The 27,324-nt window shown below is 42.3% G+C and overlaps 1 protein-coding gene across 2 annotated transcripts in view; it reads right to left on the bottom strand.

Moving 5' to 3' along the window:
- CEP85 (centrosomal protein 85) overlaps positions 1-25,063 on the bottom strand; it is a 36,450-nt gene extending 11,387 nt beyond the window's left edge. The window contains exons 1-7 of one of the 2 annotated variants that reach the window (XM_032594222.1): positions 24,882-25,063; positions 13,821-13,894; positions 10,663-10,815; positions 4,393-5,087; positions 3,433-3,566; positions 2,895-3,012; positions 1,614-1,799 (exon numbers count right to left, since the gene is read on the bottom strand). In XM_032594222.1, the coding sequence (XP_032450113.1) occupies positions 1,614-1,799; positions 2,895-3,012; positions 3,433-3,566; positions 4,393-5,087; positions 10,663-10,815; positions 13,821-13,875 (1,341 nt within the window). In that variant the 5' untranslated portion in view covers positions 13,876-13,894; positions 24,882-25,063. Of the gene's footprint in view, positions 1-1,613; positions 1,800-2,894; positions 3,013-3,432; positions 3,567-4,392; positions 5,088-10,662; positions 10,816-13,820; positions 13,895-19,041; positions 19,174-24,881 lie in introns of those variants that run through there. The other variant, XM_030323822.2, reaches the window with a different exon arrangement.
- Positions 25,064-27,324: the final 2,261 nt, after the last annotated feature.

The raw sequence follows: 27,324 nt of genomic DNA, 5'->3' as shown, positions 1-27,324 counted from the left end.
ATTCTTAAACAGAAGTGCCCATTCATTCAAGGATCACTAAGCCTCTGACATGAAAGACACCAAAACAAAATAAAAGGTTCTGAAAAAAACCAGAAACAATACTATAAGCAGATGTAGACATGCCAAAATTATAATCAGTATTATCAGAGAGAGAAGATATTGCATCCATGAGACAAAACGAGCAAAAATCTCAGGAATATACTCAGAAATATAGAGAAAAGAAGAGTTAAGGGTAGAAATCTTTGTGGAGTGGAGCTGGGCACAGAGCTACTAATATTTATTATAAACATATTGGTATTTTATTATTTCAACTTGGATACACGTATTTTGATTAAAAGTTTTTTTTAACAAGCCTCTAAGTCCTTGCTATACCAGTGGCACCAACATCTCCTGGGAACTTGTTAAAAATGCAAGATCCTAGGCACACCCCACCCCAGAATTACTAAATCTGGATCTGTATTTTATTTTATTTTTATTTTTTTAAATTTTAATGTTTATTTATTTTTGAGAGAGAGAGAGAGAGAGAGAGCGCGCTCATGAGCGGGGGAGGGACAGAGAGAGAGGGAGACACAGAATCAGAAGCAGTCTCCAGGCTCTGAGCAAGCTGTCAGCACAGAGCCCGAAGTGAGGCTCGAACCCACAGACTGGGAGATCATGACCTGAGCTGAAGTCAGACGCTCAACCAACTGAGCCACCCAGGCGCCCCTGGATCTGTATTTTAAACAAGATCACCCAGTGATTCTTAGGCGCATTAAAGTTTAAGAAGCACTGATCTGGTTGATTTTGATGCAAGTGGTCCAGAACTAAACATTATTAAACTGGTCCCCCAAGAACATCTGCATTAGAGCAAGCTGTGAACAGAAGCAAAGAGTTTAAATTGTCTCCTTCTATGATGACCAATCTTGGCCTAAGGCAATTCTTTGTTTTGTTTTTTAATGTTTATTTATTTTGAGACACAGAGAGAACACAAGGAGGGGAGGGGAGGGGATGGGAGGGGGGGAGGAGGGAGGGGAAGGGGGAGGGGGAGGGGGAGGATGAATCCCAAGTTGGCTCTGTGCTGTCAGCACAGAGCCCAACAACACAGGGCTTGATCTCATGAACCATGAGATCATGACCTGAGCTGAAATCAAGAGCTGGATGCTTAACGAACTGAGCCAGGCACCCAGGCGCCCCACTCTAAGGCAATTCTAAGAGCACTAGCACAAATGTAAAAATTCCCAAACTGGCTGCACACATGGAATTCTTCTCTACTTTTTAGGCAGAATAAGGAAAAACCAGGCTGAATGATATAAATTTACCACAGGTGTTTAAACACTTGCAACAGTACCATCTGGTATGACTGCCCAGGCTGGTTTTCTACCCAAGCCAGCTGGGGGCCTATCACGACCTGGGGTAGTGAGGGACTTTGTCTGTGGTACTTTTGTGGAGATAAGCAAAAAGGAGAGGTGTCATTTCCAGTAGACCAGTCCTGCATGAAAAGTCAGTGTAAGATCTCACCCAGTTGGCTCCTCCTAGTTCCAAGAATGGGGGCCAGAAACAGCTTAGGGTTTGACAGGAGAGGGCTGACTGCCAACTCCTTTGTGAATTAGAGAGCTACCAGCTCCTTAGCTCACCCTTTCTTCCTGTTTCTTCCCCTCCTCTGAGTGCTTCTGCAATGCCACTTTGAGTGATTCTCTGATGAGCTGGATTTCAACTTCTGAAGCAGAGAGTTTCTTTTCAAGCTCCATCTTTTCTTTGCTTAGGGCTTCTGTCTTCTGTGCAAACTGCGCACGTAAGAAAGTGTTCTCTCGCTGCAATTCCTGCATAAAGATTCTTGATATGTGACTGTTCCTTACCCTTACAGCCCCATGTACTTTACTTATCCTCAGTATTCTTTGTGGTCAAATATCATCTTTCTCTAAGAATTTCTTTAAGTAGTGCTTCTCACTGTGTGGTTCTAGGACTAACATCTTCAGCATCACCTGGGAATTTGTCAGAGATACAAATTCTTGAGCCCAACTCCCAGCCCACCAAATCAGAAACTCTGGGGATAGGGCCCAATAATCTGTGTCTTAACAAGCCCTCCAGGTGATTCTGATGCACACTCAAATTTCAGAATCACTGCCTTAAAGCAACGCCTGAGGTGCTAGTAGTAAAATGGAAGGAACACAGGATAAGATCTCAGAAGACCTGTGCTCAAGGCCTGGTCCTCCTCTATTTTCTACATGACCTTAGGCAAAAATTCTTCCTCTTTCTTGAGCCTCAATATTTTCATCAGCAAATTAGAGGACTGAACTAGATTTTATATAAGGGCCCTTCTCACTCTAACATTCTGATGCCATAACATAGAACACAATCTTAATAGGTCCACTAGGTGGCAAAGCCAGTACTATAATCTGCCTAATACCCATCACTCAAAAGCTCATATTGCAGAAGCAGCTTAGTCAACAAAGCAAGATTTTTTTTTAGGAGCCATTGCCATTAGTGAAAACATGGCTTCCTTTAGCTGCTTCTAGACATGGAAGAATAAAAATGAGAATGGCTGTAAATCCCGTTACCTCTGCCTCCCCCTCCATTTGGCTAAAGGCTGGGAGATTAAGACTTAGAACATCACCCAACTCTAGAACCTTACTATGTACCTTGCTCTGCCTTCCTCTTCTCCCAAGTATGTCCTGACACCAAGGCATACCTGATTTTACCCTTAAATCTTTTCTGCCCCCACAAAGGCAGAACAGGGGATGCTTTATAATTAGGATGTCTACTCTTTGAGGGCTTTGCTTTGTCCTTGCTTTGAGGGCAAGGACATTTTACATCACTTGATCCCTTTTCTATCTTCTGGATACCTAACAGTACGAAGCAAAGGGAAGATACTGAGTTATGACAATCAGAATACCATTCTGGCTGCCAATGCTTACCTGCAGCCTCAGCAAGCAGACATCCCCGAAGGGGGCAGGGCGGCCCAAAAGGGCACTGTGGACTTGTAGTTCACTCTCTCGTACTTTCTGCTCCAGCTGAGAAATGTGCTTCCTTTGCCTGCAAAAGCCAGCAGAATGAGGTCCAGGGTCCTGACACTAACCTACTTGCAATATGAGCCCCCACCTTCCTTAGTTGAGTACAATTCATAGTATATAAAACAAAGGCCTTGCATTATGGGCAGTATTGTTTTACTGAAGGAAGAAGAGAAAATAAAAACTGACTTGGGAAATAAGGAAAGATCAGCTGCAAAGAACTGGCTGCCCCCTACAGGCACTTCCAGAGCCCCTGAGGACACACAATTGGCCTATCACATTAGTCAGATAAAGGACTCGGTGCTTATCAACCTAGCTCTACCAAGAGGCAAGGTGTAGACCCAAACAGAGGGGGATGTGCTATCCTTGGGAAGACCTCATTAGGTGCCATCAATGGGGGCTGGGAGAGCAGAGGCTGATCTTAGGGCACCCCTTGCCCTCTTACTTGTCAATGAGGAGCTCCTTTTCCTTCAGAAGGTGTTCATTACTGTTCAAGATGCTGATCCATTGTGCTGGTTCTAATGTGGGCAGTGGAGGAGCAAAAGCAGCGGGATGGTGGCAGACGGCTCCATTCTGAAGCTGGAAGACAAGCAGGCCCAGAGAGGCTTGACCTTGACCCACAAGCACCTGAAAACACCTGAGGAGTACCCAGCTGGGTCTCTAGTCAAGGTTCACTTTGGCTCAGCCTGAGAAGGCCCAGTGTTTATGAAATAATTTTAGCTCTGATGCATGACTGGAAAGAACCTGCCAGGGAGACTTCTGCCAACTGGACACTCCCTGCTCAGAAAGGCTCTAGGTTCTAAGAAAAGGTCACTTATCTTTCATTATCTGGCAAGAGAGGCAAACCAGGAGCTAAGATGTCCTCACCAACCAGGAAAGGAGAATGTATCCTGCTTCTTTCCTTTCCTTTCTACTCTTAAGCAGTACAAGGCCTTTTTTTTATCTTTTTAAACACAAAATTGATATAATAGAAGGAAAACAGGAGTTTAGAGATGGGTTTTAAATCCTAGCTCTGCCACTTACCAGCTTTGTGACTCTGGACAGATTACTTATTCTAAGAACTTGGTAAAATCTTTACATTTACCTCATCAAAGTGCTACAAGATTTAAATAAGATTCTGTATGTGAAAGTCCCTGCCCTAGTGACTGGTACACAGTATGTAGTACATGATCACTGTTAATGTTATACTTTTTGGGGTCTTCTGCTGTAACCCTCTACTCTGGAGGACCTATCTGGTGTTCAATTAGACCACCAACATGGCATTCACAAGCCTTCACTTCCTATCTACAAACATCTTCTCTTTTTCTTACAAATGTTTTCTTTAGAATCGAAATTTATAGGACAAAACCTATATAGTTCTAAGATCTGCACAGAACCTGTGAAATCCAAGGAAAGGGGTCTCTACCTGCATTTGCTCCATCTGTAAACGGATCAACTCCAGCTGCTGTCGACACGTGCTGAGCTCACAAGATCGCTCACGGGGATGCCAAGGGTCAGGGTTCGGCTGCCATACCTGAGAGGGTATAGGCTTGGAGAAGCCAGGAGCAGGCTGGAGTCCCAAAGGGAGCACTCCACTGCTGTTAGGGTGAGGTCCGTTCCGCTCACATACCACCCCACTGCCCGGTGCCTTCTTGGTCTCAGGCAACACTTTGTATAACTCCTTGTTTGTGTCGGCTCTTGGGTTGTGGAAGTGGACTTGGTAGTGGGGATCTGAATAAAATGTCTCCATCACCGCCGACTGATTAAGGGTAGACTCCATACTGGGAATATCAAACTTCCTCACCTCTTCTTCTCTTTCATGGCCCACTGCTGGAAACCAGGACTGCTCAATTCCATTTTCTCCGGTAGCACCACAGAGATACATGAAATCTCTAGATAGGCCTGGAGAACGTTTCATTGCACCAAGGTCTCCATTTCTTGTCATCCCCACACCTTCAGCCAGCCCTGATAAAGGGAGTTTGGAGGAAGAGGGTCCAGAAGGTATAGAATTTGGCTTGGCAGGAGAGGTCCCCAAAGTAGAAGGTATCACATGGGCTGTTGGAATGGTTATGTGGCTTTTGATGGGCTGGAAAGGAGGGCTGCTACTTGAGCTACAAAAATCTGCAAAGAGAATAGTTTTCCGTAAGTCAAAACTGAAGGAGCATACTTTTTTGAGTATGGCTGCCACACCAGACATTCTCTGTCCTGAGACCAGGCAGAGTGGACACTATTATCACAAGTATCAGGCAGAAAGACAAGGCAGCCTAACTTAGAAGTATGTATTCTAGGATCTCAAATGCCATTCACAAGGTAAACCAACCAAAGGCAACATTAGCTTTACTTTTAATTTACACTCTGTCCTTTGTATATGAATAAAAAATCTTGCCAGTCAACAAACAAAGCTTAAAACTGAACTTAAAAAAAAAAATCACTTACTTAAGGGAAATGGATTAGGTCTTACTCTTCTGGGAGTTGGGGAACTCTCAAGCTATAATCCGATCCAATAAAAATATTCTTTCCAAGGGAGGGCTGCCAGAATCCTCTGTGGCCTCCAAAAGCTTCCCAGCAAAGGTAAGCAATGAATCTAAACTATCCAAAGAAAAAGGTACAGTGGATAGTGCTGCTCTGTATCCAGGACAGGGAGTACAGCATCTGAATCAGGATTCTATTCTCTCTCCCACGCACCAGACCTGACTGCCTGGATATGTGAAGTTATTCTTAGTAACTCTCAGGTTTCACTCCAGCACAGTAAGCACTCTCAAGTGGGTACACACTGAAATCCTCTATTTTATATTTTGCCTTTCACTTCTCCCTTGTTTGTATCTAACTGTGACTTTTCACTTTTCCTTTAGATTCGATTTATGTTTCCTTTAGCTCTTGATTGGTCTTGGGAGACAACTCTCTGATTAGCTCCGCTGCAAAAGGTTCACATTTCTACATTATTTCCAACTTTCAAGTACTACTCTGAAAAAGATTACAGGGTCACAGAACTAATGTGCCAAGGAAATGGACTGCAAGCAAACAACAAGACAGTAATATTAGGAAACATACCTGTTACTTTCACCAGGAAAAAACTGAGTAAGGGGACAAGGAATAGAAATGTCTTCCTTTTTCAACTATGTCCAGTACTCATTTCCAAACCAAGCACATCTACCATGGAGAAGAATGGACTACCAATTTAATTCATTTCTCTTTTTCCTTTCCATCAACCAACATAGAACACACTCAGCTAATGAGGACAGATACTATAACCTTACTATAGATTGGCTACCATCTTCTGATATGCGTTTGTAAGCAGCTCTTTAAAAACATGGACATGCCAAATTATCCCTTATCATGTATGGGATAAGGCAAAGTATCTAATCTCCCATACTCAGATGATCTTGGGGATATAAAAAGCCATACTAAAACAAAACAAAAACCAAATCAAAACAACAACAGTTATTTCTGATAAATGTGTCTGCCTCTCAGGACCAAGACAGAAGAACATTTCAGAGGCAAAGGATACAGTTTTTGATGTCCCATAACATAAACATAGGAATAGTCAACAAGGATAAGGTAGACTGGTGGTGATGAAAACTTCCAAGGATAGTAAGCTCCCAACTTGAAATCCTCTGTTAACAACATCATAACATCCACTCTCACCAAGGGTCTCTGCTCTCAAAGTATAATTATGGAACAGAAGACAGTGAGGTTGCAGCATATGAGGGGCTGCTATTACACTGAACTTTGCGACACCTCCTTCCATTCTTCATCTACAGCACCACTCACTCTTAAGACTCACCAAATTCAGTTTTGAGCCCACAACTCCCAAAGTAGTAATGCCAAAACCAAAGCCAAGAAGAAAGGTACCAAATGACCCAGGAGAATATGGTTTTCCTAATTTTCTAGGAGTGTTTTCATCTACAGACAAAAGAACAAAGGAAAATCTTGGGGCGCTCAGTTGGTTAAGTGTTTGACTCTTGATTTCGTCTCAGATCATGATCTCATGATGGTGAGATCAAGCCCCATGCTGGGTTCTGCACCGATGATGTGGAGCCTGCTTGGGATTCTCTCTCTCAACCTCTCTGCCCCTCCCCAACTTATATGTGCTCTCTCTCTCTCACACACGCACACAAACACACAAACTTTTAAAAAATAAAAAAATAAAAAGAATAAAGTAAAATCTTCATCATTTGTCACTTATCTACTAGGTTTATCTACTTATAGTAAGGAATCTGCTGTGATTCTGATAAACTGGTATTAAATGTCAAGTTACACCTTAAGTCTGGTTTGTATTTTGAAACAAACAGCAACACTTATTTTCAAAAGGGCCACTTACCTTCTACAATTTTCAAAGGCTTTCAAAATTTAAAGTATAGGATATGTGATTTTTTGGAGAGAAAAGTCTACAGTTCTCAGAATCATTGGGTTTTGGCCACTTTAAGGGTATTCATATTTCTAAATCTCTCCTCTCAACAATACCCACTGCCCTGCTCCACCCTCTCTCCCCCAATTCTAACAACTCTGCTTTCTTGGTAAGGGGTAGATTTCCCTATAACTAAATCTTTTTTTTTTTTTTTTTTTTTTTTTTAAGTAGGCTTCATGCCCAGCGCAGAGCCCAATGTGGGGCTTAAACTCACCACCCAGAGATCAAGATCTGAGCTGAGATCAAGAGTCAGACACTTAATGGGCTGAGCCACCCAGATGCCTCAGCTATTGCTAAATCTTGATCATTTCTGTCTATATCTCATACTGGTTTATGAAGTAAGGTAGTCTGAACTAAGCCAGAGACTATTTCAGTCTTTAGCAAAGAGCTGAAAGCCTCTGAGTTCTCAAGTATATATCTCTACCAGTCCCTTGAGAATCTTCAAGGTAAAACATCTTAATGAGGTTGGAAACAAAACCAAGCCTGTTTAGTTTAAAGATGCAACAATGAAAAAAAAAAAAAAAAAGATGCAACAATGAACTATATTTTATACCAGTCAAAAGGGTTCTTGTCAACTGGGCTCCAAACAAAACCAAGCTAGATTCATAAACAAAATGAACAAGAATTAAGATAAAGACCATTGTACAAAACTGTTTTGGCAGAGAAGACACCTTGGATCCTTTAAAAAAAAACAAAAACAAACAAACTTCTAGACCAATGGCTTTGGTCACTACATCAAGGCTACTATAATTTTGGGGTGCCTGGGTGGCTCAGTCAGTTAAGCGTCTGACTTTGGCTCAGGCCATGATCTCGCGGTTCCTGAGTTCGAGCCCCGTGTCGGGCTCTGTGCTGACAGCTCAGAGCCTGGAGCCCGCTTCGGATTCTGTCTTGCTCTCTCTCTGCCCCTCCCCTGCTCACACTCTCTCTCTGTCTCAAAAATAAATTAAAACATTAAAAAAAAATTTTTTTTAAGAATGCACAAGAGGAAATATATATATTTTTCCCCCAAAGGAATAAAAAGCATACAATCTGTGTAACGATGTGACTGAATTAAATACAGTCAGTCAATTCAGTAGGCAGAGTATCTAGACCACTGTTTGATTTTTAAAAGATTATTTAGTCAAAATGAAAAAGGTTTCATGACTGCACATGTAGACAAAACCTAGGGGCGCGTGGATGGCTAAATCAGTTAAGTGTCCGACTCTTGATTTTGGCTCAGGTCATGATCTCATGGTTCCTGGGATCGAGCCCGCATCGGATTCCATGCTGACAGAGTGCAGTCTGTTTGGGATTCTCTCCCTCTCTCTTTGTCCTGCTCGTATAGGCACACACGCTCTCTTTCTCAAAATAAATAAACTTAAAAAATTAAAAAAACAGAAATATAACTCACATCCATTCAATTCATCCACTTGAAGTGTACAAGTCAATGGTTTTTACTATATTCAGTGGTGTATAACCATCACAAAAATCAATTATTGAACATTTTATCACCACAAAAAGAAACGTCTTATCCTTTTGCAGTCACATTCCATTTCCCCTAACTTCCCTAGCCTTGGGCAATCACTAAGTTATTTTCTGTCTCTATAGATTGGCCTATTCTAGACATTTCACATAAATGGAATCATACAATATGTGGCCTTTTGTGTCTGGCTTTATTTAGCATAAATATTTTAAAAGTTCATCCGTTTTGTAGCATGTATTAGTACTTAATTTCTTTTTATTGCAGAAAAATGTACTATTATATGCATATACTACATTCTACTCATCCATTCATCAGTTAATAAACATTTGGGGTTGTTTCCATTTTTTGGCTACTATGTATAAGGCTATGAACATTCCTATAACAAGATTATGTGTGGAAATGTGTTTTCATTTCTTTTGGGTAGGTGGAGTGGAACTGTTGAGTCATAGGGTGACTCCATGTTTACCTTTTTGAAGATCTGCCAAACTGCTTTCCAAAGCAGCTATAACATTTTACATTCCCACCAGTACTGTATAGAGGTTCCAATTTCTTTAGATTCTCACCAACACTTGTTATTATGTTTTTGATTATAGCCATCCTAGTGGCTGTGACATCTGATAAACTACTAGTGACTAGTTTTGTGACTTTAATCAAGTCATCTAAACACTTTGAAATTCAGCTTTCTCATCTGTAAAATGGAAATAATAAAATATTTCATAGAGTTCTTAAAGACATTAATGAAAAATGTAGAAAAAATTTAGTATAGTATCCATCACAAAGTATTTAATAAATAGTTTTTAGTTATTATTATGAGGTCCTCTGCCCTCTAAGAACTCACTATCTAAATGTAAAAATAAAATACTCTTGGGGCACCTGGCTGGCTCAGTTGCTAGAGCATGTGACTCTTGAGCTAGGGGTTTTGAGTCTGAGCCCTACATAGGGTATACAGATTAAATAAACAAACAAACTAACTAACTAACTAACTAAAAAGAAAAAACTCTTGTAAAGTACTGTCTGGCAGTTATTAATTTATGTGCCCCCAAAATGGCAGGCACAATAAAGATACAAGATTGCAGAGAGGGAGATCAGTAATGGGTGGAAGGGATGAGAAAAGTCTTATCATACACTTTACTAGATTTTGAAATATAAGATCAGCATAGCTGGGAAGGGCAAGAGGAGGTGGAAACAGCACGAATGGGCCCAGATTAAAGAAGGAAAGCACTCAGGGACATGTGGCTGGCTCAGTAGGTGGAGTGTACAACTCTTGATCTCAGTTGGTGTTGTGAGGTCAAGGCCCATGCTGGGTGTGAAGACAACATAAAAAATAAAATCTTAAAAAAAAAAAAAAAAAAAAAAAAAAGGAAAGAGTTCAGATAGCCAAAAATAACAACAACAAAAGTTCTGTGCTTTTTCATAACATAATAAAACACCATACTTGGTGACAGTTAAGAAATATGTCTGAATGGGTGGAATAAGGCCAGATCACAGAACTCAGCAAGGCTCCTGAACTTTATCCTCCAAGTAATAGAAGCAGTTGAGAATTTACAGGAAAGGAAAACTATGAAATCAGGCTTTTAGAAATTAGTCCGGCAGTAGAGGGAAACACTTGAAGCCAAGAAACCTACTAGAAAGTTGTTTAAGATAGGACAAACAGTAAAAATTGAGAGGAAAGGACCAGTTGTAAGAAACATGGGAGTAAGAAAAATCAAGCAAACTCCCTGGCTGAAGGGACTGAGTTATGAATACTCTGGAAATGACAATATACCTGGAACTCAATGTGAAAATGACAACACATATTGGTAATCAAAACATTAATTCACACTTACCCTCTGCAATGTCTGAGCATGATGTGCCAATGGCTGTGTCCCCACTGTCAGCTACACTTGAACAGCGGCTGAAGCGACTCCGAAAAGCCTCTGAGATAACTGGGGTCTGCCACTCAGTCCCCAGGGAACTGCCCTTTTGAATTACACCGGAACCTGAAACAAGTATCATTTCCCACCTTTAGTGTGAACGAGCTGATATAACCCCCACAAGACTGTTTAAATAAATCACTTAAACCTATGAAAATATAGCAGCACCCTACCCTTCTCTCTCCTGTACCTATTTCAGTTACTCTGAGTTAGTTAATTTTATTTTTTTATTTTTGAGAGAGAGTACAAGTAAGGGAGGAGCAGAGAGAGAGGGAGAGAGAATCTCCACGCTGAGCATGAAGCCCAGTGCTGGGCTCAATGTCACGACCCTGAGATCATGACCTGAGCCTAAATCAAGAGTCAAACGCTTAACCAACTGACCCACCCAGGTGCCCCTGAGTTAATTTTAAATGGAAATAGCATGAGAGTTGAGAATGTTCACAGACAGAAATAAGACTTACCAAGAACCCAGGAGTACTGGGATGGAAAACAATACTATTTAATAGTAGCTACTACCATGTTTTGAAACCTAGAAGCCATAACACTTTATCGACATGATCTCATCTTCCTTACTGAACAGTATCATCACCACTATTTTACAATGGATAGAGCTGAGATTTGAACCCAGGTTGTTTAGATTCCAATATCCACATTCTTTCCCCTTACAGGGTTGCTTTTGGCATTCTGAGCATGACAATTCTTCAATGTGTAGTCTATATGTGGCAGGATGGCCTTGCATCCCTGGTCACTATTACAAGGCAGTAGCAGCCCTAACCCCATCCCACCATCACTGTGAAACCTGAAAATACCCCATATGCTTCCAAATGTTCCCTAGGTTAATAGGCAGTCCAGTCTGTTGTTGAAAATCATTGCTTGACTGAACAAGGATACCCTGTGGGCAGGGTGAATCCAGATCAAGGTAAGTCTTGAAAGTCAATCTGAAGAGTTTAAGACTTTGAGTGCAATGCAAAGAAACCACTAAAATTTCCGAGTGGGTAAGACAAAACAAGACTGATGAGATATTTTTAATTCTGTTAGCTTGCTATTTAAAGGCCAGTAAGTAGAAAATATTCAATAAATAATTTGCTAGTATTTATTGTTAAAAAACCACTAATTTTCTAAACTGTATCTGATGATCAGTGTAAACAGACAAAGAGGAAATGGTGTCTACTTATCCATTTAAAGTGTCAGAGTTTGAGTTGAAATCAGAAAATAAAGTTCTACAGACTCTTTGATTTAGTGGGAAGCAAATGATATCTCAACACAAACCACCCTCTCTCTTGTTCCAGTTTTAGTGCTTCTCCCATCTTTTTCACCCACTTTCTTCTAATTTTGCTACACTTCTGCTTTCTACGGAAGGCACCCTAACTTTCTCCAAGGACACCTTTTTATTCTTTGGGTCACAGTGGACTGCCTGATTTGAAATAATTTATATACGTGCAGTAATCAGTAATAATCTTTCATAGAAGATATACCCAACAATCAGAGCTTCTGATCAGCCTAAGATTAGCTGGTGTTACTATCTGTACTAAGTACTAGAAAGAAAGTAATCTGACTTCTTGATGAGTCTATATGGCGTTCTCTCTCTAGTTAGCTTACAATTTGCCAGACCCTTTGAAATAAGGAAAACTGATTAAGAGCCTCTATTACCATCTTCCTGGCCTCTTACTGGAAATCACTTCTTGTTTTACTACTAACCTTCCATTCTTTATGGGTACCACTTTTCTATCTGCTCACTCCACACATCAATTCGGAAGAGATATTTGTTAAAATAAAATTTTATTTTGATATAGGTAAAGAGGCTTATGCTTATTTCCAAATTCAAATTTGAAAGCAAAATTTTTTGTGTGTTATGTCACATGTCCTATCACCAGCATCTTCATCAAAATATTAAGACCATCATTAATTGAATGAGAGATTACTAAAGACAAAAGCCATCAGAAGAGCAGTGAGTTTTGTTAGATATTGCTACATCCCAAAAACTTGTGTGTTATACACATAATTGTCATAAGAAATTGTACAATCCAGCCCTGAAACAATGTGTGGCATATAGCAGATGATCAATAAATATTTGCTGAATGAATCTTGAATTGATTCAACAAATGCTTTTTAAAATGCATAATTTCTGCAAGGCAGCATGCCTAGGAGAATACAACAAATATCTAACAAATGTCTGCTGTAAGGCACCGTGGGATTTTAAAGTTAAATAAAGCATATCCTGGGGCACCTGGGTGGCTCAGTCGGTTAAGTGTCTGACTTTGGCTTGGGTCATGATCTTGCATTTCATGAGTTCCAGCCCCACACCGGGTACTGTGCTGACAGCTCGGAGCCTGGAGCCTGCTTCGGATTCTGTGTCTTCCTCTCTCTCTCTGTCCCTCCCCTGCTCACCCTCTGTCTCTCTCTCTCTCAAAAATGAAGATTAAAAAAAATAAAATAAAGCATATCCTTAGCTGAATAAAATGTACCCTTTTCTTCATAAATACCCCAGATTCAAAAAGTTATTTTTCTATGCTACTTCCTACTTGAATATACTGTATCTACTTAATATGTTTATTGTGTATACATATATTTATATATGTTTAATATACTTAATATATCCACTTAGTATATCTGAGCTTTCAAAATCTTGTCAATCCACTCTAAAGATAAATTCCTGAGTCTCTAGTGACAACATAACTGAGACTGTAGGCATCCAAGAAGAATTCCAATCTTTGTGGGCTAGCAGATGACTGACACACCCACAGGACTACAAAGACAACATAGAACACGGTAATTTATGCTGTGTTTTTCTGATTTCAAATGAAACTATGTTCCAAAGTCATTCTGTTCCTTCATGTGTCCTCCCCTCCCAAACAATCACGTGGGCTTGTTGGAAGCCATGTAGGACCCGAGATAAACAGTTGTTCTCTTGGAGAGGACTGTTTTTCTATTGAATATAGCCTCCTGTTATTTTTGTTCTTTTCAAGCATTTCAGTGAATGCTTGTTTGCTGAATATTTCCTTTAAAGGAAACTTGTTACGGAACAACAGAGCAAAAGTCAGAATTTAACCCAGAAAACTTTGACTACTCACCTGGCGAAGTCACATGAGAGATCCTCTCACTTGGGTATTTCTCCTGCATGGCCATCAATAGTTATTTAAGCCAACTGCAGAATGAAGGAATAACCAGTCAGATCTCTCCATTACTTTTAATTCCCTATAACTCACTCCCATTCAACCCAAACTGCCAAAACCACACAGAAGAGTCTTTAGTCCTCCACTTGTTTTACTCCTAAAGATATTTTTTTTTATATATGAAATTTATTGACAAATTGGTTTCCATACAACACCCAGTGCTCATCCCAAAAGGTGCCCTCCTCAATACCCATCACCCACCCTCCCCTCCCTCCCACCCCCCATCAACCCTCAGTTTGTTCTCAGTTTTTAACAGTCTCTTATGCTTTGGCTCTCTCCCACTCTAATGTCCTTTTTTTTTTTTTTTTCCCTTCCCCTCCCCCACTCCTAAAGATATTTTTTAAGGCAAAGCAACTCCTAATACTCCTTCCTACTTCTCTTCCTAAATTAAGGGAGAGAAAACCTAGAACCAAATAGAGATTCCCAATACTGATCCTATATGATCCTAGAACCCCTCAATTGCTGCAAAAATTAAAAATGATATATTTTTTAAATGTTTATTTTGAGAGAGAGAGCATGAGCAGGGGAGGGGCACAGAGAAAGGGAGAGACAGAAAGAATCCCAAGCAGGCTCTGCATCACCAGCACAGAGCCAGAGGTGAGGCCTGAACTCACTAACTATGAGATCACCAACTATGAGTCACCCAGGCACCCCCAAAATAATATTACTTTTATTTATTGTTTTAAGTTTATTTATTTGAGAGAGAGAAACAGAACACATGAGTGGAGGGAGGGGCAGAGACAGAGGGAGAGAGAATCCCAAGCAGGCTCTGCACTGTCAGCGCAAAGCCCAATGTGGGGCTCAAACTCACAAACTGTCAGATCATGACCTGAGCTGAAGTCAAGAGCCAGATGCTCAACCGACTGAGCCACCCAGGCACCCCTAATATTACTTTTAATTAACAAACTTTGCCATGGATTTTCTCAGCCATGAAAAAAGGATGGGGGAGTGGAGTGGAGAAAGAACTAAACAACCAAACCACCAGTGGAGTATTATACCTTCAGTTACAATTAACTTAAGTTCTCCTATTCCTCCAGTAATGAAAGTTAGTCATATGATTCACAAACAGAATTCTTGGTCATAAGCATAACTCCAATTCTCAGCTGGGAACATGAGGTTTTCTTCCCATTTCCCCACTTCTTAAAACACTTACATTTATTCTAATGTTAGGCTGTGAGAATTCAGCATAAGCCTGATTACTATCTGTGTAAACAAAAGCTTTAATTAACTGTAACTAAAAGTAGGAAATATCTTATTTTTGAATAGTATTTAAGAGGCATGGCAGTACAGGGAAGTGGTTCAGAGTATGCACGTGTGATCAGACAGCCTGAATGTGAAGTCTGACTTGTCAATTAGCTGTGTAACCTTGGGGAAATTTCTTAATATCTATGTCCTTCAGTTCCCTCATATAAAAATGAGGATAAAAACAAAACCTAATGCATGCTAACTCATTTAGAATTAACTCACAACAGTGCCTGACACATATTAAGTGCTTAATTACATTTTTATTATTATTACTTGTCAGTTTATGTCAATAAAAAAGAGGTACATTGTGGTCCCTGGAAGATAAAGTATGAATTTAGAAACTGAATTTATAAGAGCTCCCAAAGAGTTTGGAACAAAATCAGTCAGTAGATCACAATTCTTAAGAGGTGAAATTCAACTCTGAAGGGAAAACAAAGGCTATATGGGTACAGATTTCTCTAGTATGCTTTACTGACCTCTACAGTTTTCTCTTAGTAACAACAACCCAAACCCTCACTTATTCACTGCATCTACATTAATGGTACCATCCCCTGAAATCCCAGGTCTTGACAAAGTGGGTAAGAGATTGTTCAGTAAAAGCTTCAACATATACGGCTATTATCATTCAGTGTGTTAATGGTGACACAGAAGGATTAGATTATCTGCCTAGTAGTGATATCAAATGGTCACTATCAAAATCCTTTCCTTCACTCATTTCTTTAAAGTATAACAAAAATGGTAGTAGGCCCATTGGATTCTGAGACCTTTGCAAATTCAGAAGAGTTGAAGATAGGATGACAAAAGAACTCTCAATTAAAGAGTTACTCTAGGGGCACTTGGGTGGCTCAGTCAGTTAGGTGTCAAATTCAGCTCAGGTAATGATATCATGGTTCACGAGTTTGAGCCCCACGGTTGGCTCTGCTGACAGCTCAGAGCTTGGAGCCTGCTTCGATTCTGTCTCCCTCTCTCTGACCCTCCCCTGCTCATGCTCTGTTTCTGTCTCTCTCAAAATAAATAAAAACATTTAAAATTTTTAATAAAATATTTTTTTTAAAAAGTTACTCTATAACTCAGCAATTCCACTACTAAGTATATGTTCAGGAGAAAAAAAAAAACATGCTCACACAAAATCTTGTATATGAATGTTCAGAGCAGCATTATTTATAACAGCCAAAAAGAAAAAAACTTCAAATGTCTATCAACTGATGAATGGATAAATTCCACTTATATGAAATGTCCAGAACTGGCAAATCCACATAGATAGATTAGTGGTTGCCAAGGACTAAGAGGAGGGGCAATAGGGAGTGACTGCTAATGGATATGGGGGTTCTTTCCAGGGTGATCAAAATCTCCTGAGATTTGATAGTGGTGATGGCTGCACAACCTTGTGAATGTACTAAAACCACTGAATTGTACACATGTAAAATTGAATTTTATTGTATGTGAATTATAATTAAAAAAAAGAACTTCCAAAAGAAGCAAAACAATATGGAAGAGATCATTCTTAACTTTTTCCTACTAAGTTCAGAAGTAGATGAGCTATTGGTGGAAGTTTTTAGGATCATTTGAAGGAGATAAAGATTTCCTGAAATAAAAGTGAGAGAAATGAATATACAAGAAGTAATGTAAATAACCAATTACACAGCCAAGAAAGGTAGGAGTGAATGGAAGCAGACAAAAAAAAAAAAGCACTCAACATTGATGGTTTCTATCTTCAAAGCCCTTTAAACTATTTATTCATCCAACAAATTTAATATGTATTCAGTACTTTCTACCCACCTAGCACTGTGCTAAACACTCTATAAGTATCATGTCTTATCAATGCTCACATCAAACCTATGAGGCAATTACTAGTATTACCCTCATTTCATGGATGAAAAAATGAAGGCTTACAGAGGTGAAGGTCATACAGCCAGAAGAGGCTTCAAAGCCAGGACTGTGCTCTAATGCTAAAGGAGTCTAGTTAGCATTTTTCTGTGTGTGACAAAAAGAAATAAAGGAAGTTACCAAGGCACCACAAGTTGGGGGTTTCTGCTTCAGACCCAGCCAGAGCTGCAAGCCCCAAAGAAGTTGGGAGCAGGGACAGCTCATACAATTTCTTCACTTTGCCCCTGGTCACCACACAGGCTCTCTTTTCCAAGGTGCTACCCAAGAGTTAGGTTTGACTGTTATATTTCTCTCCCTAAAGAATTATAATCTTAGTGTGGAATGTCACACTTGGCAGCTGCTGAGAACCACATCAAGACAGGAATGGATTTGAAAGGATACACAGCTGACACAAGCACAGTAAGAATCTCACACCATCAGGGTGCCTGGGTGGCTCAGTCAGTTGAGCCTCCAACTCTTGATTTCGGCTCAGATCATGGGCTCGCGGTTCGTGGGATCAAGCCCTGCATCAGACTCTGTGCTGTTAGTGCATGCGGTCTTTCTTTTTTAAAAAAATTTTTTTTTCAACGTTTATTTATTTTTGGGACAGAGAGAGACAGAGCATGAACGGGGGAGGGGCAGAGAGAGAGGGAGACACAGAATCGGAAACAGGCTCCAGGCTCCGAGCCATCAGCCCAGAGCCCGACGCGGGGCTCGAACTCACGGACCGCGAGATCGTGACCTGGCTGAAGTCGGACGCTTAACCGACTGCGCCACCCAGGCGCCCCGCATGCGGTCTTTCAAAATAAACAAACATACATTAAAAAAAAAAAAAATCTCACACCATCACACTGTCATGACCATGATCATTCATTAAACCATTACCTAAAGAAAGAGAAGCCAAATCCTTGCCAAGAAGTTATCTTTACAAAGTCCTGAGAAAAGGACTTTGGATAAGTAATGAGGCATGGTTATCTTAATCATCCTGGTATTATCGACCCTCCTGACCCAGCACACAGTATTCAATTCATCAACCAAAATTTACTGAGTGCTTACTATCCGCCTGGCTCTGTGCCATATGCTGGAAATATACTGGCGTAAAAGACAAACAGGGCTCTGATCCTCCTGTTTTATCGTGAAGTGCTGGATACCTTCTATTGAGCAAACATGCTGTAACCCACTAAACTTGTGGTTCATCCAAAGCACCAGCTCCTCCTCGTCTAGAGCAGGGTTCGGAAATCAGGATGCTCCTGACATTTTCGGTCAGATAAGTGTTGGGGGGGGGGGCGGGAGGGGGTTTCTGTCCTGTGTAAGGTGGATGTTTAGCGGCATCCTTGACTTCTAGATGCCAGGAGCAATCCCCAAGCTGTAGAGCTGCAAATGTCTCCGGACGTCGTCAAATATCCCGTGGGGAGCAAAGTCGGCTCAGAAACTCTAGCCTGGCGCCTTCACAAGTGCTGTCTGTCCCCCAACCATAACTCTCTACTCACCCTTTAAGCCTCAGCCCCAACTTCGCTTCCTCATGGAGGGCTCCCTGCCCTCCCGAACTACACCGGCGCCTGGTGCTTAGCGCTCTGCGTACTTGACCAGCCCACACCACTGAGTGCTAACGAACGAGTCGTCACCCGAGCAATGTCGCCTCTTCTCCCGGGACTGCGTGCCGCGTGAAGGCAACCAACGTGCTTCCCGCCGTCCCGCCGGCGACTGGCACGGGGCCTACCCTTTACAAAGGTAAAGCAACTGCTGTGGAGTGAAGGATGGAGAAGCCAGGCAAAGAGGGCGGGGACGCGAGCGAGTCGCGAGGGGGCGTGTGCGGGGTATTATTTTAGGAAGCCCAGCGGGTGAGAGACCCATAGAGGACGGTTTAGCGGCTCTGCGCATGCGCCTCGCTCTCCTGCGGCCCCCGAAGAAGGCAGGTCAGGAGTGTTTCTGGGACTCCTCCGGGGCTCCCCAAGGTGGGGCGCGGTCTGTCAGCCCGTCAAGGGCTCCCGAGGGGAGGAGGACTTACGTGGGGCCGAAAGCGGGCGGCGAAATCCCTCACCCTGGGACGCCGACTGCGGCCACCACGTCAGCCGCAAGCAGCCGTTCCCTCCCTCGGCTCGCCTAACGGCCGTTACACACCCGCCAGGCCGCGCGCCTCAGAGCGCGCGCCGCCCCGCCCCCGCCCCCTTCTGCCCGCCTGGGGCCAATCAGGAGTCGGGCCGCGCCGGTGTCCCGCCCCTGCACGCTGCGCTCGGCGCCGGGAGCGGACGGATCTCTCTGCGCATGACCTCACCGCCCTTCGGAACCTTCTGCCCTGCCCCTAGCCAGGTCTCGCCTGTGGGCGGAGCCCTCCAGACTCAGGTCTGAAGTGGTTTGCTGGGCTTGGGCGGATCAGGAAGCTGGATGCCAGGGAAAATCTTTCAGGAACCCCTGCCCCCAACCGGTCCCACCCTTTTCCCATTCCCCACTACCTATAAGTGGTCCCACCTGAGATAAAGCAAAGGGTCAGGTGGTGGTCCCGAGTTAGGGTGTGGCCTGGGTCACTGCCTCGTCAGAGTTAGGGCTCATCTGTGGCTGGGGCAGGGCGTGGGCTGGGTTAGGGTCGCCAGTGGTCAAGACTGTGACCAGGACTCAGGTTGAAGAGTAACTAACAGATCGATCTTGCCTCCCTACCCAAACTCCGTCCCCAGGAAAAGAACTAAGTTCATTTGCGTTAATGTATACTTCAGAATCAGACCGGGGAATTGTTAAAAGGAGGAACAAAGCCATCAGCCAAAGGATAGTGACAAATTCCGGGTTTCTGGAAACCTGACCTGGGAGGGAGAGGCATTAAAAAGTTGGGATTTCTTAACTTTGAAGAACCAGACTTAAAGAGAATTAATTACTGGATCAAATTCAGTCTAGAGTTAGGACTCGGGATGTGCTCCAAAGTTCTATCCCCACCCTGGTCTCATAACATTTTAAGGTAACAATATAGAAGGCATAAAATAGCAGATTTAATGGATAATGAATCTGAGTATGATGTGATAGATGCATTTAGGGGATATTCTCTAAATTAGGACCAGAAACCTTTCTTAAATAGTAAGGATAGGTGTCTAAATGAATAAATTTGTAGACTGGTGGGTAGGAGATAGACTAATGGGTGGTGGAAACCTCTACTTGATTGCTTCTGTTTCTTTTGTGGAAAACATCAGTGAAGAGGGAGGGAACAGGCATATAGGGGACTGAGAAGAACGGAGAGTATTTGAAGAGCTGATACAGAGAACGGAAGACAAAGCTAACTGGAAACATAGTGGAAGTGCTGAGATTTAAATTTACAAATGGCACATAGTGCATTTATGCAGTTTTCTCCAATGGATATCTGTCCTTTATATATATATATCTATATATATATCTATATATATCTATATATATCTATATATATCTATATATATCTATATATCTATATATATATATATATATATATTTTTTTTTTTAGGGGTGCCTGGGTGGCTTAGCTGGGTAAGCATCTGACTCTTGATTTCAGCTTGGGTCATGATCTCGTGGTTGGTGGGTTCAGGCCCAGGGTCAGGCTCTGTGCTGACAGTATGGAGCCTGCTTGAATTCTCTCTTTCCTCTCTGTTTCCCAGTCTGCCCCTCCCTCACTTGCTCTCTCTCTCTCTCTCTCTCAAATAAAAAAAATAAACTTAAAAAAAGATTTTATTTTTAAGGAATCTCTACACCCAATGTGGGGGCTCAAACTCACAACCTGGAGATCAAGAGTCAAATGCTCCACCTTGACTAAGCTGGCCAGGTACCCTGGATATCTGTATTTTAAAAGTAACTCCTTTAAAAAAAAAAAAAAAGTAACTCCATTATCATACTACTAATTTTCAAATGTGAATGAGTCTTCATGTCTTAACAAAGATCAGATGTTAATTTCAGAGAATATTCACAATCAGTTTTTAGATATGAGATAGTCTTAAATCTTCAGTTACTTTATTATTTTTAAAAGACCTGGCATTCCTGGGTGGCTCAGTCAGTTGAGCATCTGACTCTTAATTTCGGCTTGGATCATGATCTCATGGTTTGTGGGTTCAGGCTCCATGTGGGGCCCTGTGCTGGCAGTATGGGACCTGCTTGGGATTCTCTCTCTCCCTCTCTCTCTGCCCCTCACCCACCCGTTCTCTCTCTCTCTCTCTCAAAATAAACAAGTTAAAAAAAAAAAAAAGACTTGCTGCAAATTTAATAAAATTTGGAATTATCACCTGAGTGAAAAAAGAGTTGGCCAGATATATCCCACCCCAGCTTAATCAAAGAAAATAAGAACATAAACTAACTGCATCTTAGTTGTAATCCTATCATTAGAGATACTGCTTTCACATGCATTAGTGTTGTCTAGTGGCTTATTTTATAAGCATCTATTGTTACACAGCACAGGGCTTCTTTCATTGGTCAACTAAATATAGTTTAAGCTGAGTAGCTTCTTTGTTTACTTAATTTTGTTTCTATTTTTTTGAGATATTTAAGCATAGTACAATCAGTAATATTTTGCCTTTTTCCTTCAGGATATATATATATATATATATATATATATATATATATACTTTAAATGTAAATATATATACTTTAAATAAAATGAATGTTTATTTATTTTGAGAGAGAGCAGGAGAGGGGCAGAGAGAGGGAGAGAGAGGGAATCCCAAGCAGGCTCTGCACTGCCAACACAGAGCCCGATGTGGGGCTTGAACCCATGAATTGAACTGATAGATCATGACCTGAGCCAAAATCAAGTCAGACACTCAATGGACTAAGCCACCCAGGCACCCCACCTTCAGGATATATTTTAAATAAGGGCAAAAGTGGGGCGCCTGGGTGGCTCAGTCGGTTAAGCGGCCAACTTCGGCTCAGGTCATGATCTCGCAGTCAGTGAGTTTGAGCCCCGCGTCGGGCTCTGTGCTGACCTCTCAGAGCCTGGAGCCTGTTTCAGATTCTGTGTCTCCCTCTCTCTCTGACCCTCCCCTGTTCATGCTCTGTCTCTCTCTGTCTCAAAAATAAATAAACGTTAAAAAAAATTAAAAAAAAAATAAGGGCAAAAGTTAAGATTTAAATAGACCAAAAGGTCTATTTAAATACTCTACTCCAGGCCTATAAAGTGAATATGAAATCCCAATGAAATGTAATTACTTGCATGCTGATTTAATAAATGTGTGACTTTTTGGGTGCCTGGGTAGCTCAGTCAGTTAAGGGGCTGACAGGCTCAGGTCATGTTCTCATAGTTGGTGAGTCTGAGCCCCATGTTGGTTCTGTGCTAACAGCTCAGAGCCTGGAGCCTCTTCAGATTCTGTGTCTCCCTCTCTCTGCCCCTCCCCTCACACACTCTTCTCTCTCTCTCTCTCTCTCTCTTTCTCTGTCAAAAATAAATAAACATTAAAATTTTTAAAAAATGTGTGACTTTGGTGTGCTTAAAATAATATAGGGGTTCCTGGGCGGCTTAGTTGGCTGAGTGTCCGACTCTTGATTTCGGCTTAGGTAATGATCCCAGGGTCATGGGATCAAGCCCCACATAGGTCTCCATGCAGAGCATGCAGCCTGCTTAAGATTCTCTCGCTGCCCTTCTCCCTCGCTCGCATACACACTCTCTCTCAAAAATTTTTTTAATTAAAATTTTAAAAATGATAATATGGACTGATCATCTGATTTAATTTTTAGGAGCTATTAAAGCATTAAATGAGAAGAAAAGTTCTTGCAAATAAAATGTTAAGACTGTTAAATTTGACTTTTTTTAACATCTTTTTTTTTTTTTTTTTTTTTTTTTAGGGAGCACAATTGGGGGAGAGGGACAGAAGGGAAAAGAGAGAATCCTTTTTTTTTCTTTAAGTTTATTTATTTTGAGAGGTGAGGGGGGAAGAGGGACAGAGAGAGAGAGGAGAGAGAATCCCAAGCACGCAGAGCTAATGCAGGGCTCAATCTCATGAACCATGAGATCATGACCTGAGCCGAAATCAAGAGTTGGATGCTCAATCGACTGAGCCACCCAGAAGCCCCAAGACTGTTAAATTTAACTTTTATTGTTTGTACCAAAATACTTTCCCAAGAAATTGATTTCCAAAATGGTCATAGATATCAATCAAAAGTATTTCAAAAACAAAACAAACAAAAAAGAGGCACAAGGGCCTTCTTGTGGTTTTGTAAAAGTGCCACTCTGCCAACCTGTTAAGCCTGTCCTGTCTCCTGGTCCACACCACCTACTTCCTGCACTCAGCTGTCCTTTCTGTAAGGTTAACAACTGTGTCTTGTGTAGGCTTACCACAGGAACTGGGGCATAGTAGGTTCCAACCCATTTTTGAATGGATACATGATAGTAGCACAAACACTGATGCCTATAGAGAATAAAGTGACTTCTCACAACTACACACACTCATGAAGTGCTGAAGCTTTGTAGTCAGATTACACAGAAAAGGAGTCAAAGTAGGAAAATTCCTTGTTGTTTATTGGCTATACTCCCTGCCCAGTCCCCTACCGTATTGAGCAGCCCAATCCTGTCCTTGGAAGAGTTCCAGAGATGGGAAGGGATGGTGGGATGAGGAAGCACAGCTTGAGGCTCAGCAGCCACATTCCTTACCAGATAGTAGTTGGGACACACTGGAGTTTCATCTTGTCTCCCTAACTAGAGGACAGACTACTCGTCTCTCCCTAAATCTTCCTCTACCCCACCCTTACTTCAGGCAACGAAACTAGAAGCCAAGGGCTAGAGTTGGGGAAGATATCTCGGCAGGATTTTATCACAGCATCAAGCCTATCACCATCAGAATAAAGACAGCTATCCAGGCTTCTGCAGGAAAGAAACAAATGATTACCAACAGGGTTCGTGGATTTAGGCTTAGATATTCCACTTTGGGGAATTATTTAGTAATCCACTCATGTATTCTTTCAACCAAGGTTTCCCACTGTCCCCACAGTCCCTCCCTTGGGGGTGAGAGATGGAGTACAGGGATGTAACATACTCTAGTTCAATGTGGACCCCACTCATCTCCTCTCACTTATTACCTGCCTGACCCTAATCCCCTACTCTAAGTCATTTCTGTCTAGTCTCAGGTTCTGACAAAGTGTAAAGCTCTAACTGTAAGTACCAACAACCCACAATGACAACTCTGCTGTGTCCTGCTGAGGAATCTGAGACTCTAAGAGGGTAACTGACTTTTCCCAAGTCACACAGAGATGAGCAGAGATAGGATCCAAGACCAGCACCAGTCAGAACCCAGTGTGCACCCCCCAGACCCTGGTGCACCCGCCAGAATTTCACACCAATCCCTGTGTACCAATCTGCCAAACACGTGCTGCTGGAGGCATTGAACTCAAACCACATAGAAAAAAAGATTGAACTCCAGGAAACATTCTGACAGGATTCCCATTGTTGCATCAAGATTGGGCAAGAGGGCTGACCCTTTGTTGAAGCAGGGCCTCACAATGGTGTGATGATGAGTCTTCTGCCTCTAGTAAGAACGGACTTACTAAGATAGGCTTTTCCATGAGGGTCGGAGTTTTGGAGGACTGTTATGAAAGGAGAGACTGTTCCAGACCAGCAAGGAAGATACACAAAAGTAGGCTGGCACAAGGGACAAACAGACTACAAGAAGAGTGAGCTGGTGTGGTGGGAAAGGTGGGAGTGGGAGGAGAGGAGTAGAAACTGAATGAGAACATGATCCGTGAGGAGAGGGGACCCTTCCTGAGCAGAGGAGAAGCTGAAGAGGATATAGGTTTGGGGAGGATATGGACCTGGATTAAGAGAGGAGTGTGAGGACATGAAGGTAGGAGGGGTCTCAGAGCAGGTCAGTGGGATGCTTTGCAAGAGGAGTCAGAGAGGCCCCTAAATGACCCAGTTACCGCTAATCCGGATGGGTTCCGAACACCACCCAGCCAGCGCCGGTCTTCAGGCGCCCTTGCATCGGAATCTCCCAGGCTCGATTTCTCCCAGGCGAACTCTTCTGCCTACAGGTCGGCGGGGGACAAGCAAGCCTCAGGGTAGCGAGGTCCCTCCCCGCCCCAGCAAGGGCGGGCATTTGCGCGAGACTCCGGGGAGCCAGGTGTGTTCCCCCAAATACCGCCCCTTAGGTCAACCACTGGTCCCTTGCAACACAAGCCCCGCCTCCGGTTCCTGCCCCCGGCAGGATAGGCCAATCCCCAACACCGCCATCCTCCAGGCCCCGCCTTAGTCCCGCCCCAGGATGGCAGCATTGGTGTATTGCTACGTGTCTGGCTCCAGTGGGCCGCCTCCACCGGCGCCAGGCGTAGGCTAAGGAAACTGCCAGGATCCCCCAGGGCTGCCAGCTCACCGGCTGGCAGGGGTGTCCCTCCCGCTTGTCACACAGGGTCACTCGGCTGCGTAAGTAGAACGTGTCGCTGGTCACGAAGTGGAACAGGTTGAAGGCCAGCGTCACCTGCAGAGGCCCCGTTGGCCCGCAGGCCTCCTAGCAGCCGGTTGCTGACTGGGCAGCTGTGGAAAGAGGCTGCAGTCATTGACTGTTAGGAGTCCTGGCTTGGGAGAGCGGTGTGGACGGACAAATACTGATTTCCCCCTTTTCGCTTGTGCTGTTTGTGAACCCTGCGTGTCGTACTGAGAACTTTACGTGCATTATTTGATTTCATCCTCACAAAAATCCTACATACTCTATATACTTTTGCCTCTTCCCCTTTCTCTCCTCCGACTCCTTTCTTCCCTCCATTTCTTTCTTCCCTTTCTTTTCTTTCTTTCTTTCTTTCTTTCTTTCTTTCTTTCTTTCTTTCTTTCCATCTTTTCATTCCTACTATGTTTTTATTTCTTCTCCTTCCCTTCTCTTCACTATTATTATTTTGATGGTGTGGTAGGGGTAATTCATGGAAAGATGATCTTTTAGTTTTCTTTGTCTTAGTTTTGTTTTTCTAAGGCTCTCTCCTTTCAATAATTTTTTGCTTGACTGGGCATAGTTTATCAGTGATCACTTATTTAGCAATAATTGTTCCAAGTTGAAAAAAGAAACTTCAGTTATTGATGGCAATGTAGGGATTAGTGGCAACCTCTGATAGACATAGAAAATTCTGAGCTAAGGGATTAGGAGCCAATGGTCTGAACTGTCCATGCTATTGTCATGGTGACTTTTTTGAGGTGACAATAACCTAAATGTAAACGCTTCACTATAACTAGTAATATTTGGATCGGCCTGTGCTATAGACTCCATGGTGGAAGGAAATTCTTACTATATACAGGTTCTGTTCTAGGTCCTATGTCCTTGGGAGAATTAGGGAACATGAGTGAACAAAACAGACCAAAACTTCCTATTCTCTTGTGTTAAGGGAAGACACAGTAAATAATTTAATTTTTTAAAAAGTAAATTATCTCATGTAATATGGCATATAGTTAGGAGGTGATACACAGAAGAAAGAAACTGATCTAGAATGGATGAGGGGAGAGTAGTTGCAATTTTAAATAACATGGGCCAGTAGGCTTCCTTGAAATGGTAACGTTTTACCAAAGACTTGAAGGAGATGACAGTTTTCCCTATGGGTATCTGAGTTGAGGGTTTCTAGGAAGAGAAACCAGCCAATGCAAAAGCCTAAGGGACAGCAAATTACTTACCCACTGAGTTACCTGTCCACACAGATGCCACCTCCTTTGGGCATTAGGGAGTCACCTGTCTGATCTCTGTCTCTTGTGCTCCTCAAAGCCCATTTAGTCTTTTTACTCCATGGTCTTTATTCTGGGGCTCCAGCTCACCATCAATAAGTCCATTCTAGGTACCACCTTGACAGACCCTTTCCTTTTTAAGGAGATAAGGAAACTGAGGTTCAGAAAGGTTAATTAGGTTGCTCAAGTTTCTTCAGGGAGCAGTCTGGCTGCTGTGCCCCCCCCATACCTTTAATCACTAGGTTCTATTTCCTCCTGACAAAGGAAGAATTACATGCTAGGACAGATTTGGTGGTGCTTCAGAACCCGGACTCTAAAGTGTGAATAGACCAACGGTGTGCCCTTGGTCAGGTAATTTCAACTCTCTGAACCCACTCTAATCCCCTCATCTGTAAAGCGGGGGGAAATAATACTTCCTAGGTCTATTTTCAGGAATCAGTGAGGTAATGAATGATTCACTGTGCTCTGTGAAGATCTGTTAACATTAATGAAATACAACCTAGAAGTCAGGAGACCCAGCTTGTTCTTCTGACCACAAGCTGTTAAAGGTAAAGACCTGGCCCTCCCAGCACCGAGAAAGGTCTACCAGTTGTGTGAACTGAGCCTCAGTTTCTCCATCTATAAAATGGGAATAAAAATGCAACTATCTCATACAGTGTGTTGTGA

The sequence above is a fragment of the Lynx canadensis genome, chromosome C1 (assembly GCF_007474595.2).
Source record: "Lynx canadensis isolate LIC74 chromosome C1, mLynCan4.pri.v2, whole genome shotgun sequence".
In the NCBI taxonomy this organism is placed as follows: Eukaryota; Metazoa; Chordata; class Mammalia; order Carnivora; family Felidae; genus Lynx; species Lynx canadensis.
Note: the sequence above shows the minus strand (reverse complement) of the source record. Positions and strands in the feature narration are given on the sequence as shown.